This window comes from Labrus bergylta, chromosome 3 (assembly GCF_963930695.1).
Source record: "Labrus bergylta chromosome 3, fLabBer1.1, whole genome shotgun sequence".
NCBI classification, from domain to species: domain Eukaryota; kingdom Metazoa; phylum Chordata; class Actinopteri; order Labriformes; family Labridae; genus Labrus; species Labrus bergylta.
The window spans coordinates 20,923,212-20,938,556 of NC_089197.1; the positions used below are offsets into that span (position 1 = coordinate 20,923,212).

The 15,345-nt window shown below is 40.0% G+C and overlaps 1 protein-coding gene across 1 annotated transcript; it reads left to right on the top strand.

Annotated features, from left to right (window-relative positions):
• The first annotated feature begins 448 nt into the window (after window positions 1-448).
• ipo7 (importin 7) lies at window positions 449-14,728 on the top strand. Its single transcript, XM_020661459.3, has 25 exons — window positions 449-655; window positions 2,578-2,659; window positions 6,032-6,185; window positions 6,307-6,465; window positions 6,574-6,730; window positions 7,028-7,117; window positions 7,209-7,303; window positions 7,396-7,480; window positions 7,571-7,705; window positions 7,990-8,089; window positions 8,185-8,261; window positions 8,352-8,468; window positions 8,784-8,873; window positions 8,994-9,159; window positions 9,251-9,411; window positions 10,065-10,193; window positions 10,690-10,756; window positions 10,893-11,018; window positions 11,219-11,316; window positions 11,407-11,502; window positions 11,686-11,906; window positions 12,004-12,212; window positions 12,307-12,513; window positions 12,633-12,749; window positions 13,653-14,728. The coding sequence occupies exons 1-25, from the start codon at window positions 572-574 to the stop codon at window positions 13,748-13,750; spliced, it is 3,120 nt and encodes a 1,039-aa protein (XP_020517115.1). The 5' UTR covers window positions 449-571; the 3' UTR covers window positions 13,751-14,728.
• Window positions 14,729-15,345: the final 617 nt, after the last annotated feature.

The window sequence follows — 15,345 nt, forward strand, 5'->3', positions numbered from 1 at the left end:
TTTATGTGTGAGTTTTGCCTTGTTATTATTATTATTTTTTTTCTGTATTGCTCTTGTTTCATGTACAGCACTTTGGTCAGCTGTTGCTGTTTTTAAATGTGCTTTATAAATAAATATGATTGATTGATTGATTGATTGATGTAATGAATGAATTAATAAATGAATGAATTAAAGACCAAACATTAAAGTAAGATAATAATAAAAAAAACTCAATTAATAGGTTGCAAAACATATATCCCTACCCAATTCTCCCTTTTCTTCAATAATGAATATACTATAATGGCTATATATATTATGGTATATAATAATATATATACATATATGGCTATAATAATGGCACAATGGTTGGTGCTAAAGTTTGAAACTACAAATCCCATGGCTTTTTCGGTCTCCGCCGGAAGTTGGTGTTGCACAAATTTGGCGCTGATCTATCCGGGTACTTCATTCGCTGCTTCCTTTCGCGCCGGGTAACCGGAGAGCTGTGCGTCCATGTGCGCAGTGACTGGGAATTGATAGACCTCTGAAATAAAAAAAAAAATAACAAATCCGAGCCGTAAACAGAGTTTTCGCAATGGATCCCGAGGCTTTGGTCGAGGCCCTTCGGGGCACGATGGATCCCAATCTGCGGGAGGCCGCCGAGAGACAGTTGAACGAGGTAAAAAAAAAAAAAAAAAAAAAGTTGATTTGTGAAGGAGGTTGTGGCGCGGTCTCGGAGCGGGCCTCGGTCGGTCATAACATCAAGATGGTGCGATCACGCAGACTTGGTGACTCTGCTACCATTACCTTGACAGATCAAGAGCTAAACACTGCCATTCTGACAAGCACACTGTTTCTCACTCGGCCAAACAAGTGTTCACCTAGTTTCATTAATTTTAAAGCGACTTTTTTTTTTTATGTGTATGACTATCGCGTGTCAGTCTTGAGCCAGCTGTGTCGTGTATGCTAAATGTAAGCTAACCCGTTTCTCGCCTTGCTAAGGGGATAATTGTAAGCACGTCACACACAGTTTCGGTGTGGTTTTGACTATTCCCGGAGCTGACATGACACAAGAATAGTATGACTCGCGTGTTAAAATGCCACGTAAATGTTAGCGGATGTGGATAATGTGCTAGCTGGCGTATTTTAACTGCAGGATCCTGAAGCCTAGCCGCGGTGCTATTAGCGAGCTAACCTAGCAGCCTCGCTACATAGCTGCTGCTCACGTGTCACTGTGACAAGCCCTGAAGTGATGACAATCTTTAACAAGCGGGGGGGAAAAAACACACATTTATAATAGTTAGCTTCACACGGAGGTTCACCGTATTCAAGCTTGATGTCTAATCTTTGACTTCCGAGTCATTTTGTGCCGTATATACGGGAGAGAGTTTTACATTAGCTGATTGCCATGTGAGCTAACGTGACTGAGCTAGCAGCGCTTGTCCTGGATGAGGCAGCAGTCGGGTCTGCTTTGCTAAAAAGGAAACAGTTGTTGTCAATCCTCACCTGCTTTGTTTTGTTCTTACTTCTCACTTTGAATGATGTCCTTTTAATCCCCTGACTTTTAGTGTCACCGGTTTCTATGTTTTTTTTAAGCGATAAAATGTCTGAATGTAATCTCTAATGTTGGGGCTCACAGATTCTGAGAACTCTCTTTTTTTTTGTTTCTTACCTATTTGCTTTTTTTGTTGATAAGAAGACATTTGTCATTGGACTGTCAAATCACAGAAATGTAACTAATGCTCTTCTCAATCTGTCTTCCTAATATACAAATGTTATATGCAATATTAATATGTGGCACTTATCTAAAATGAAGGCTCACTATTATGATTTCAATTTAAAGTTATAAAGATCAAGTTACAGCATATTTCTAAAGAATGATTGCGCAAATTAAGTGATCCTGTCTCCATCTTTATTTTGGCAGTCGAAAGGTCTTGGGTACTACTTTTACACCCACATATGCATTGATACTGATGGCTCACTTAAATGTGAAAGCGGAGAGGGAGAGTTTTGCAACACATTGGCAGAGCTATTCAAGCTATGTATCGAGCAAAAAAAAAATCATGTCCACTGGAGGTGGATGGAGTAAATCTGTCTGTGTGCTTTCTAAATACAGCGCTGTGCTTAGTCATAAAGAATTTTAATGTTCATGGGAAGTGCTCAAATAAAAATTAACTAGGTTTCTACAAAACGCTTTAACACATTGCATGACCCTTTAAACACATGTTGACATACTTGGAACTGTGTTAAGGACACATGATAACCAAATGCTTTAAATAGTTTTTGTGCTGGTGCCCTATATTACAGTATGTTATTATAGATCACCTGGGGACAAATACCTGACAGATCTATCTTATGATTTATCATCTTTAAAATGTAGGTATTGGCCAAGAAGACTATCGCCACCTATTACTATTAGCATCTTTGTTTGTGACATTCGTTAAGGTGTACAAAAGTGACTTAATTTAGACGGTTACATGAAATATGCAACCTGCTCCCAATAAAATGCTATGAAAACCGAAGAACACAGCTGTTGTTTAAGTGTGTGTGTGTGTGTATATATAGCGGTCAACATTTAAATGTTTCAAATCTGATTTACAGGGTCACACCCAGGTAAACTTTGTGTCCACTCTGCTGCGTGTCACCATGTCTGATCAGCTGGATTTGCCTGTCAGGCAAGCAGGTGAGTCTAAACTTTGACATGTAAGAAAAGCAAATAAAAAGTAGGCAGATGGTATTGGATGAATGTGTGTTGACAATGTATGTCGTTTGTTTCAAATGTTCTGTTTTGAGAGAATTCATATAAAATGGTGGTCCTAGCTACAGTCCGAATCGTATCTAAACTGTCTAATGTTTTGTATCATTACTGCTTAATGTGGGAATTATTTAAAAGCTGTCGTATACAAATGAAGATAGATTGATGGGGGGTTGTAACAGTTAGAGGGGCTGAATGTGCCCTTTTTAAACCAGTATTTTTATTATTATTAAATACTCAGCTTTGCCATTAAAATCCAAACACATCATTTAATGAAATGTCAAGTTTATATGGTAATGTTGTCCACACTTTGGACTGAAAAGTAATGACCCCCAAAAAATCCAGAATTGGTTTTAGACATTAAAAATGTAATTAATTGCGTGAGAAGAGGGATGAATGCTACCACTGTATACTCGCAGTAATATCTTCCATTTATCTCTTCTTGAGCATACAGAAAAGACAAAATAACATTTTCTAAGGATAGTAAATTATCCTTTTATTACCATTTTGTTGTCGTTTTGTGGCATTAATAAATGCACCAATCAAATGATGCCTTTGGATCCTTTTCATAAAAATAAAAAAATGCTGTTTTATTATTATTATTTTTTTGCAGCTAATTATGACAAATGTGATGCATGACTGGCACACAACCACAGCAGCAACTCGTATCGTCTGGTATTCAGAAGTTGTGTGCCATGCATAATGGTCTGGTTTAAAACACTTCTTTTTATTAATCGGTGGTTAGATATGAAGTGTGATGTTAAAAATAACACCGCCCACATTTCATTCCATTGTACATTTTTCAACACTTGTTTGATCCATTATACATACTTGCATTAAAATATAAAACTATTTGTAAGGGAAGTATTAATGGCAGCAGTGTTCTAGACAGCTGACTGCTCCTATTCATATAAGTCTCAAGCTTAGTAGGAAAGAAGTATAACTTTAAGGTTGTTATAAGTGATACTGTTATTTATTTATTTATTTTTATCTCAGACCTACTAAAAGGTGTTATTTTGATACAATGTAAGAAGCAAAGTCCATGCCTGGTTTTCCCTCCTGGTATTAACTGGAGCCATGAAGAACACCCTACCACTCTGCGTCATTGCATCTGACTCCAATTTAGTCAGATTGCATTATATGAGAAATAGATTCTTGTGACCCCAAGTAAAATAGGTCACTTATATAATAGTTTAAAAAAGACAATTTGGTGATGATACATGATTCACACTGTTTTTGTGAGGCCAAAGAGCTTCACTGAAGAGCAGTGGACACGTGGAGCTGTTTTAAATATAGCTTGTTGTGCTTCAGTCAAATGCTGCTCTGGATGGAAAGTGTCAGTGGTGGGAAAATCAATGTTAGAATTTTGACCCAAATTGTTGTAGAAATTACATTAGTATCTGAATCACAGTGTGTCCACTTTCAAGTATTCAATGCTGTACTATCAGATTATGCTGTTCTTTGGGGTAATAAATTACTTTTCCAGCTGTAGAAAAAGTATCCTACAACATTGAGAGCAGAATGGAGAAGCTCCTCCAGACAGGCAGAAAGCCAAAACATCAGTTTTTCTAAATAAGTTGTCTTGGCAGGTTGGCAAACAATTGGGTTTGTCAAATTCTTAATCATTATGTATTCTTATCTAGCTTGAGGTTAGGAGGCAGCCCAACATAAATAAGTTTTAGGACCTGCGTCCACAGACCGGGTTACTTGTGCTTGCAGCGCCCTTTTTTCAAATCAAAACGAATGTAGTTTAGTTTTTGGTGCTAAATCGCCCACTGCGTCAGCTGTTTTTGGTGCTGAGCTCTCTGTTGAAAGTAGTTCACCTTCTGGAACAGCACGGTGCTCGTACATGTCACTTCTCCCTCACTGATCAATAAAAAAAAATCAAGAAGTGACGTGGCTTCTGATGTAGGCTTTTTCAACAGTAATGGTGCAGGAGAAACATATTTGACTCGTCTTCTGGAGGGTTTAATTTTCAACTTTGTTTACTTTTGTTTTGAAGTAAAACGATATCTTAAAGACAGACATGACCAGGGGAAGCATAAGTTAATGTTCATAACCTAGCAACAATGAGCCCTGTTGAGAAAAAGATAAAGTGCTGTCTTTACACACATCATTTATTTACTATATTACTTGAGTCAGTATCTGCCGCATGTTCAGAATGTGTGGACTTTTTAATATCTGTGCTTCTTCAGATTTCTGCTGCCTACTGAATACAAAACAGGAAAAGGACATTTCCTGTTTGGTTGTCCAATACTTGAAAGTTCCACAGTTATTGTATTGCTTTGAAGTGTTTAAATGCCCATTTTATTTCCTTTTTTGAGGATGGAATAAAGAAAATTTCTTCACGTCAACAAATTCCTGTGTTATCAGAAAAAAAAGGGTTAATCTTTTGTGTTTGAGGTAGATCCATGTGTTTACTGCAGAAACTATATTTAAAAAAAAAAAAAAGAACTAAAATCGAGGTTGCAGCAGGTCACATTTTCCTACTTCATGACTGGAGATACAGTTTGATGTTTCATTCGACAAATGCATATAGATCAAGAGACTGGTGTTCATGTGAGAGTGGTGCCATAGTTTAAGTTAGATTTTTCATGTTTTCCTTTTATATTTAGTATCATCAACCATAAAGATAGACGTTTCTAATCAGTTTTTTTTTGTTCGTCTTTACAATGAAACGGCTTAAGTGGCTTTGCAGCGTTGGGCCATAGTGTAGTTTGGTGGTCATAGGCAGAGGGGAGGGGGTTTATGCTCTGTCAGCATTGATAGGCTGGATTTTGATTGCCTCGCCTGTGGTGTAGACGGTTGTGTCAGCAGTCTAACTTCCGCCTCCCAGCCCCCTTTCCTCGGTTCTCTGATGACTCTCACTTCGAGCCACAGAACTCTGAGTGGGGCCCCACACTGTAGATGTGAGCCCAGCTGACACCCTGGTGCAACATTCAAAACTACTGATCATCAGATGGAAGAATGTAATCCCGCAGCTTAGGCTACATGTGCTTGTGCATTTACACCACAAAATAAAACTCTCAAATTAATAGTTCCGTTTTAAATATCAGTGCATACAACATTTAGCCAGGGACTCTTTAAAATCCTTCAACCAAATCAACAATAAAACTCTTTAATCTGTTTGTGTAAATAACAGCAAACCCAAAGGTGAGATTTTCTTAACCTTTACCAGCTAGTTACTTTCCATTAATAAGTGATTGGACTACACACACACACCACTGGTTGATGTAGTGAGGGAGGAAAACACTTCTGAAGTGCCTTTTATGTGCTGAGCCTTGTCTTCTCTCTGTCTAGGTGTGATTTACCTTAAGAACATGATCACCCAGCACTGGAGTGATGGAGACGGTTCAGGTACAGAGACGCCTGTCAATAACATCCCTGACGAGGACAGGCAGTTTATTCGAGATAACATAGTGGAGGCCATCATCCACTCCCCAGAGCGCATCAGGTAATCACACATTCTGCTGGCTGCATAAAGTGACAGGAGCTTATGACATCTCTTCATCCTAGTCACTTGTGGTTTTTAAGTAAGCCAATCTATAACTGCACTTTTTTTTTTAATATCACAGGGTTCAGTTGACAACATGTATCCACCACATGATCAAGCATGACTACCCTGGCAAGTGGACAACCATCGTGGACAAGATTGGCTTCTACCTGCAGTCAGACAACAGTGCAGGGTGGCTGGGCATCTTGCTCTGTCTTTACCAGCTTGTCAAAAACTATGAGTAAGCCGGAGTTCTTTTATTTTTAAACTTTCAATTGTGTTTTCCATGAAGGGGGTTGATATTGGGCTTACAATGTGAATTTAAATGATGTATGTGTGTCTGACACAGATATAAGAAACCAGAAGAGCGTCAGCCTCTGGTGGCTGCCATGCACATCTTCATGCCAATGCTGAAAGAACGATTCATCCAGTTGCTCCCTGACCACTCCAGTGACTCTGTCCTCATTCAGAAACAGATCTTCAAAATCCTCTATGCCCTCTTCCAGGTAAGCTTAAAGCCCCAAGGACCTTCTCTTAAGTGTTAATGATAGATTAGAATAGATGAACAAAACTTTATTTATTTTTAAAATACCGTCATACACCGTATACCCTGGTAAAATGGCAAGACAGTACGTTCCTCCTTCGAGTTAGTGATTGTGGTGCACGAACTCATGTCAAATGTATACCTCCTAATGCTGTTAATAAAAATAAAAATTCAAGCAAATGGCTGCCCATGTTTTTCTGCTCTCTTTTACTGCGTTTTTTTGTCCTTTGCCAATCACATCCCTGTTTCATCTCCTCAGTACAACCTTCCCCTTGAACTCATCAACAGGCAGAACCTGACAGAATGGATGGAAATCCTGAAGACAGTAGTAGATAGAGATGTGCCACCAGTAAGGAGATGAAATACATTTATTCTGTTCCTCTTTATATGTCCCAAGTTTTACATGAACTCACTTTGCTTATTGTCCTTAATGTGTTCAGGAGACAATGCAGATTGATGAAGATGAGAGGCCAGAGCTGCCATGGTGGAAGTGTAAGAAGTGGGCCCTTCACATCTTGGCTCGGCTGTTTGAGAGGTAAAAAAAAACAAACATATTGGTTCCTTAACTTGTTTGATAATTGGTGAAAAATGCTAAGCTAAACATCCTCTATATAAAACTCTTTGCAGGTATGGAAGTCCAGGAAACACAACCAAAGAGTACACAGAGTTTGCTGAACTTTTCCTCAAGGAATACGCAGTTCCTGCTCAGCAGGTAAGAACTTCAAAAAGCATAAAATAAGCTGTGTATCTTTGTTCTTCACATTACAAATGTATATGAAATTCTTTGTACTTTTTTGTCTAGGTCCTGCTCAAAGTCTTATACCAGTACAAGGAGAAGCAATACGTGGCTCCCAGAGTACTCCAACAGACACTCAACTACATCAACCAGGGCATAGCACATGCTCTGACGTGGAGGAACCTCAAACCACACATCCAGGTATAAATACACGTCTGAATATCATTGTAACATAACTGTGGATGACAGTTCTAGGCTGCATTTTGTTTGAATTAATTGTTTGTAACTGGTTCAAGTGTGAAGCTACAGTCTGTGCTCATACTTGATCTATAGTGAATTCAAAGGAGAAGTAAGATTTAGCCAGGGGTATGTCACTTGACTTCTGAAACTTTGTAGATTGTTTTTACTTTCAGGTTGACAACAAATGGGCTGTATTCATGTTCCTGAGTTACTCTTTGTTAATTCCACTCTTGTTTTGTTTTCAGGGCATCATTCAGGATGTGGTTTTCCCCCTGATGTGTTACACAGACAGCGATGAGGAACTGTGGCAGGAAGATCCATACGAGTACATCCGCATGAAGTTTGGTGAGCGCAGAAAGTGGTTTTGTCTGTGATCCAACAGGGATCCTGTACATCAGCGATGACTAACCATCCAACTGACCTCTGCTGTCCCTCTTTAGATGTATTTGAGGACTTCATCTCTCCTACAACAGCAGCTCAGACACTTCTCTTCACCGCCTGCAACAAGAGAAAAGAGGTTGGTTGAAATTATTTTTGAATTATTACTTCAAAATGTTTTTGTTCATAAAGGAATAAGAGACTAATTTCATGTTTTTCTTGCATTAAGGTTCTGCAAAAGACAATGGGCTTCTGCTACCAGATTCTCACTGATCCTGCCTCTGACCCCAGGAAAAAGGATGGTGCTCTCCACATGATCGGCTCTCTGGCTGAAATCCTGCTGAAGGTAAAAAAATATCCCCAAGTCGGCCTTTTTTTAAGTACATCTTTTAAAAGTCCCATTTTATACACATGGATGAAAATATAAATTATTCCGTTCCTAAGTGTTTGAAGATTTGTATCAAGGTGCACCCAGAATACTCTTGATCTTACTTCCCTAAACATGAGGATTTTGCTTAATTAACCTAAACACATACTTTCTAGCTTGTCTCAAAGATTGAAGCGACCATCCACCTTGATTAAGCTTAATGTGCATGATAAGTTTTGAAACTGGAGTTTGCCTGTCTTGTTAAACATGAGTATTCATTTTGTGTCTATGCAGAAAAAAATATACAAGGACCAGATGGAGTTCATGCTGCAGAATCATGTCTTCCCCCTGTTCCGCAGTGAACTGGGCTACATGAGAGCCAGGGTAAGGGATCATTTCCTCATTAGTGTAACTTAACTGATTCTGAACTATCAAAGGCATGCATGTTGTCCCAGAACCCATCAAATTACCTTTAAACAATCATGTACTGTTACATTTTTCCAGGCCTGCTGGGTGTTGCATTACTTCTGCGAGGTGAAGTTTAAAAGTGATCAGAACCTGCAGACAGCTCTTGAGCTAACTCGACTCTGTCTTATCAATGACAATGAAATGCCAGTCAAGGTGGAGGCGGCTATTGCCCTGCAGGTTCTCATCAGCAACCAGGAGAAAGGTGAGCAACCAGAGTCAGTCCGAACAGGTGTTCTGTTTCCTTTAAGAATGTGTGTTTGTCTGACTGACATGTTTGACGTTTTCTGTTTTAGCCAAAGAATACATCACGCCATTCATCCGGCCAGTGATGCAGGCGCTCCTGCATATCGTCAGGGAGACGGAAAATGATGATCTCACCAATGTCATACAGAAGATGATCTGTGAATACAGTGAGGAGGTCACTCCAATTGCAGTAGAGATGACACAGCATCTGGTGAGTGCCAACAGTAAAGAGGCTACATGTTGATGACATCATTGACATAACATCCTCTTTAACATCACACGAGTGGCCAGATAAACACGCCGTGAGTAAGGAGAGCTTTGAACTGGAGAAAGTTACTCAATTTGAATATTATGTCATATTAACATGAAAAGGGTATTTTAATGGAGTATTATCAACTGAGACAAAGATCAAACAGAGCATACCATTAAAGAAGCGTTGGTCTTACTTTCCCCAATCAAGTATGTGCCTGACAAATAAAGCAGCTTGCTATCAAAGTTATGTCATGAGGATCGTAATTATCTTTCCAAATAGCCAAAAACATGCAAATCTTTAGCGATCGAAAGTTTTAAGTAACTTCAATCATCAGCAACCCAACCAGTGTACCAGTTTTCTATACTTTTGCCTTGTGACTACACCGAGATCAAAGTTGATACTTCAGCAAAGCTCAGCAGAAGGTGATGTCACTGTCATACTGCATTGTTTTAAGAGAAAGCTCCCGTAAGAGGAAGTGAATGTGATGTGTTTTGTGTGCATTTATATGGGGAGAAGAAAACTAGTTGTACTGGCTGGCTGAGATTAAAATGCATGAACAATAAAACTCCACTGATATGATCATAATGGCCACTTTGTTGGATCTTTGACAGGCGATGACGTTCAACCAGGTGATTCAGACGGGGCCTGATGAGGAGGGAGGCGATGACAAGGCTGTGACGGCTATGGGCATCCTCAACACCATTGACACATTGCTAAGTGTGGTGGAGGACCACAAAGAGGTTAGCAGCATAGCCACTAAGCACACTGCCCACACACGCACGCTCCTGGCTGATCACTCATCTCGGAGCCACTTCATCTGCAGAAGCAGCTCCAGTCTGCTGTAGCCTTCCTGCCAACACACTTTAGCCACCCACCAACTCCTGGGAACACGTTCTGTTCTCACCATGTTCAAAATGACTCAGAGGCTGAGGCAGACGCTAGAAATAGTGCTGGGGCTGGCTGCCACCATGCCTGCACAAAACACAGGACTGCTTGTGATGGAAGCCAAAAAGCCAATACATTTGACCAAGTGTTTTACACTGAGGATTTTTTTTGATTGCGTAACAGCTGAGTACTTCAGGTCAACTTACTTTGTGCTGCTACAAAGACTGGTCTTTGATTTAACAAGGGAATTTGGGCTACAAAGAAAGAGAACCTCATTATTGATATGGATACACGAGTGGACAGTTCACAGTACAGAAAGTTCTGATTTCCTGAATCTTCATGTTGTTTCAGATCACACAGCAGCTGGAGGGTATCTGTCTGCAGGTGATCGGCACCGTGCTGCAGCAACACGTACTGGGTAAGCAGGACTGGTCCTTCCTGGTCCTCCACATTCCACCTGCATGTTGCTTTAATACTCTCGGTGTTCCAGCCTTATGACATGGCTTGTCGCACAGACTGTTGACATCCAGTAACTCACTTTTTGCTGTTTCCAGAATTTTACGAGGAGATCCTGTCCTTGGCTCATAGCCTGACCTGCCAGCAGGTGTCGCCACAGATGTGGCAGCTCCTTCCTCTGGTGTATGAAGTCTTCCAACAGGATGGATTTGACTACTTCACAGGTATTATCAGTTAGGAAAAAGTGCTTTAGCTCATGGAAGAATTCATGGTTGGTTAAGATTTCAGTCTGTTAAGGAAAGTAAAATACTAGTACCTGACAGATACTCTTCAGCCAACATCAGAGTGTGAGTTCAGAGAGAGACAGTGCAAATTTTTACTTTTCAGAGAGCTGAATTTTACAGGAAAGTTATTTCTCTTTCAGATATGATGCCTCTTCTTCACAACTATGTCACAGTTGACACAGATACCCTCCTATCTGACACCAAATACCTGGAAATCATCTATGCCATGTGCAAGAAGGTAAAATGCTGCATTTGAATAATGCATGATGGACTCAAGGAATATTTGTTTTTATCTTTGAGGCTTACCTTGCTGTTACACTTGGCTCAGGTCCTGACAGGAGATCCAGGTGAAGACCCAGAGTGCCATGCAGCCAAACTGCTGGAGGTGATCATTCTGCAGTGCAAAGGTCGAGGGATTGACCAGGTGAGCAATTTTAAAAAGGTCACCACCTCTTTCTGGTGAGCTTCAGAAATGCAATTTAGACTTCAAGCAAAAAAACATCTACAGGATGTATTCATCCCTGAAAATGAAAATCCCCTTAGTAAGAATAAATACTCATAATTGTAAAGTTATGCTCTATTAAGGCTAATTTTGCCTTTGTTTCAGGTTGTACCATTGTTCGTGGCTGCTGCACTGGAGCGCTTGACACGGGAGGTGAAGACCAGTGAGCTGAGGACCATGTGCTTACAGGTGGCCATTGCAGCCCTTTACTACAGCCCCCCTCTCCTCCTCAACACTTTAGAGAATCTACGCTTCCCAAACAACACTGAGCCCATCACAAACCACTTTATCACCCAGTGGCTCAAAGATGTCGACTGCTTTCTTGGGTAAGAGTTTATGATTATCTCAACAGTAAATGTCATTACTACAGTATACCCACGCTCGTATGCGTAAACTCAGTATTTATACGTATTCTTTTCTCAGCCTCCATGACAGGAAGATGTGCATCCTGGGACTTTGCGCCCTCATTGACCTTGAGCACAGACCCGTGGCAGTCAACCAGGTGGCTGGTCAGCTTCTCCCAGCAGCCATCCTACTGTTTAATGGTCTCAAGAGGGCGTACGCCTGTCGAGCAGAGCACGATAATGATGAAGATGATGACGATGAAGATGGGGAAGAAGAGGACGACAATGGTAAGTCCAGTGTTTAAATGTTCTCAGTTTAGCATTACATATAGTATGACTGAAGTGAGGCTGAAAGATATTCTCCTTCTCTGCATGACTGTAGCTGAGCTTGGCAGTGACGAGGATGACATTGATGAAGAGGGGCAGGAGTACCTGGAGATGCTGGCAAAGCAGGCAGGAGAGGACGGAGATGATGAAGACTGGGAGGAAGATGATGCTGAAGAGACGGCACTTGAGGGATACACTACATCTGTAGATGATGAAGACAACTTTGTGGACGAGTATCAAATCTTCAAAGCCATACTACAGAGTAAGATGTCTTTGTTCATTCAAGTCTTGTTACTCACTTTTTCCTAACGAGTGATTCAATTATTTGGTAAAAAAAAAAAAAGTAAGTGCATATACTGATGTGACTTTACTATGATGCAGATATCCAGACCCGTGACCCAGCTTGGTATCAGGCACTAACACAGGCCCTCGATGAGGATCAGGGCAAACATCTTCAGGACATAGGCACACTTGCAGACCAGAGACGGGCAGCACATGGTGAGCTCCAGCTGAAAAAGAACCTCAAATTTCCAATTAAACTCTGATGCTGATCTTCAGACTAACAATAAAGAAATAAAGCATTTTTTTTCTACATGTGACATCTCTTGGTTATTGCCACTGTTGCTTTGATTCACCTGCAATATAAACTATTCATTGCCCTACACTTCAGACCTGCCTGGTTAAATAAAGGTAAAATAAGAAAGACCAATAAATAACAATAAGCCCTCTTTAAAGTAATGAATATAGGTCTTATTTTCTCATCTGTGATAAAGAGTTATTTGTTGGAGCAACCTTTTTTAATGGTCCATAACGATTCTTGGGGGTGGGAATTGTCTTTTGGTTTAGGGGCTGACAATGAACCGGTTTCCACAATCAAGGTCTAGCTGGGGACATTAAGTTGCCTGTTGCTCCCCATTTGTCTCTTAATATCTCTGTATTTACCGGACAATGAAGTCATAAAATAACACGCAATGCTCATCTTACTGGGGTTGAACTTGATGAAGCTTTTCCAGGTCGTGTAACATGTTGACGTCTTAAAAGTAAATAACTTTTGCAAGCCATCACCTCCGGAGCTGAGTTTAGACAAGCAGGGTGCTAAAAGTGTAGAAACCAAGGGATTTTATGTTTAACTTAACCAATCAATAATAAGGTTTAGTTTAGGGGAAAAAAAAAAAAAACCTTGGCATAGATGTATGGTACCTTTTTTTTTTAAATGATTTGCTCTCAATAGTGTGGGGGAACATTTCAAATGAAAACAAATCATGATTTGGGCTTGCTCACTGACATTAAAAATGACACACACTTTCAGCAGCTTTAAACCATGAGTAGGGAAGCTTTCGGTTGAAAATGTGTTTTCTTCCATGTTTGTAATTTTTAAGCACTCTCATTGTCTAATTACAGAATCCAAGATGATCGAGAAACACGGCGGGTACAAGTTCACAGCACCAGTGGTGCCATCAACATTCAACTTTGGAGGCACTGCTCCAGGAATGAATTGAGTCATCCGTTCTACTTTTTATTACTCTGTGACTGATTGTAGTGAAGTGAAAAAAGCTTGTGTTGTTCCCTTAAGTAGTGGTTCCAGAACTGGTTCTTCTCAGTCATTCTTCAATCTGTCAAATGGGGGAATAAGCACCAGAAGATGTGGGAAAGACACCAAAATGCAACCAATGGCTGGGGAAAACAAACCAAGAACTTGAGCACGATGCAGGAGAAGAAGCTCTGAACAACGTTGTCTTCCGGAGCCCAGTGTGGAGGGGATACCATGACGGCAACTCTTTTTGTTTTTTTTCCCACTTAAACAAAATTGGGGGAGTTAACAGTTTAGAAATGGATAATGGAACTTAATATTTCATTATCACTTTTGTGGCCTAATGGCCGTAATATGATTATACCTCTGGTAGTGGTGATATCTACATTATTTTCTGCATAAACAAACACTCATGTTTATGTACATACAAGCCAAGGTTATTGATTTTTCAAGTAGCCTTGAAAAACAACCAGAGGCATTTGTAAGGTGTTAACAGCTGTATTCATATGTAGCATATTGGATACTTCATAGCACTATGTGATGCCTGATCTCTGTAAATTAATGACTAGCACTTTCATATTGTTCAGGTCTCCTAGCCTTCTGTATCAGACTGCAAATTTTTTAAATTGAAGACTATTTAAAATGAAAACCGCTGTAACTTTGTTACTTCGCAAGCGACTTGTGTAATGGCTGGTTGTCATGCATCTGGTTACAGAGTGGATCAGTGGGCAACTCGGAAACATTATCGATTTCAGGAAAAAAAGAGAATGCTCTTGGTGTTCAGTATGGCTACAGGACATGTGTTTTTGAGCACTGACAGTACAATTGAATACATCATTGAAGCATGTACAATTGGACTTATCGTGAAGGTCTCAAGCTTTTGGTTGGTGTATGGATGAACCATCTATATATACAACAACATATTAAAAAAAGAAAAGCTAAGGGAGTTTATGACCTTGAGTGTTTTCTTGTGCAAGCACAGTTTTTCTACATTATGAATAGATTTTCTTAACCAGAACTTCCTCCAGATACGTGTGCATTGCTTATCTGCTCCGTGCTCCCCAGCTCACAGAACTATAAGCATCACTTTATCCACTACATGGGATTTCCTTACATTGCTGTATACTATGTTTAAACACAAACCTGGTTAGAAGCCCCCCCCCCCTGTCATTCAGCAGTTCTGATGCCAAATTAAAATCTTCTGATGGCTTGTAGACAGACAGCATACACTAAAACAATGGGTTCATATTACTCTGCACTTTTATCATCTTTTTAATGGGATGTTTCTGATATTAGCACCGCCTGTGCATTTCCTCTCGTACTGAAACAAGATGTTTGCTTTGAAAAAAACAAACAGTTTTCTTACTATTCACATGAGGTGGTATGTTTAGAACTGAAACTTGCAGTAGGTTTTGGTATACATTCTTTTTGATTTGTTCTCACAGTATGCGTTCCAGTTGAGATAAGAGTAAGAGGTTTTTGATCGTCCACCAAACAGTGAAGTTAATCCTTTACTACAGAACAATGCACATGTTGCTTACAGAACGGTTTTATTCTACTCTG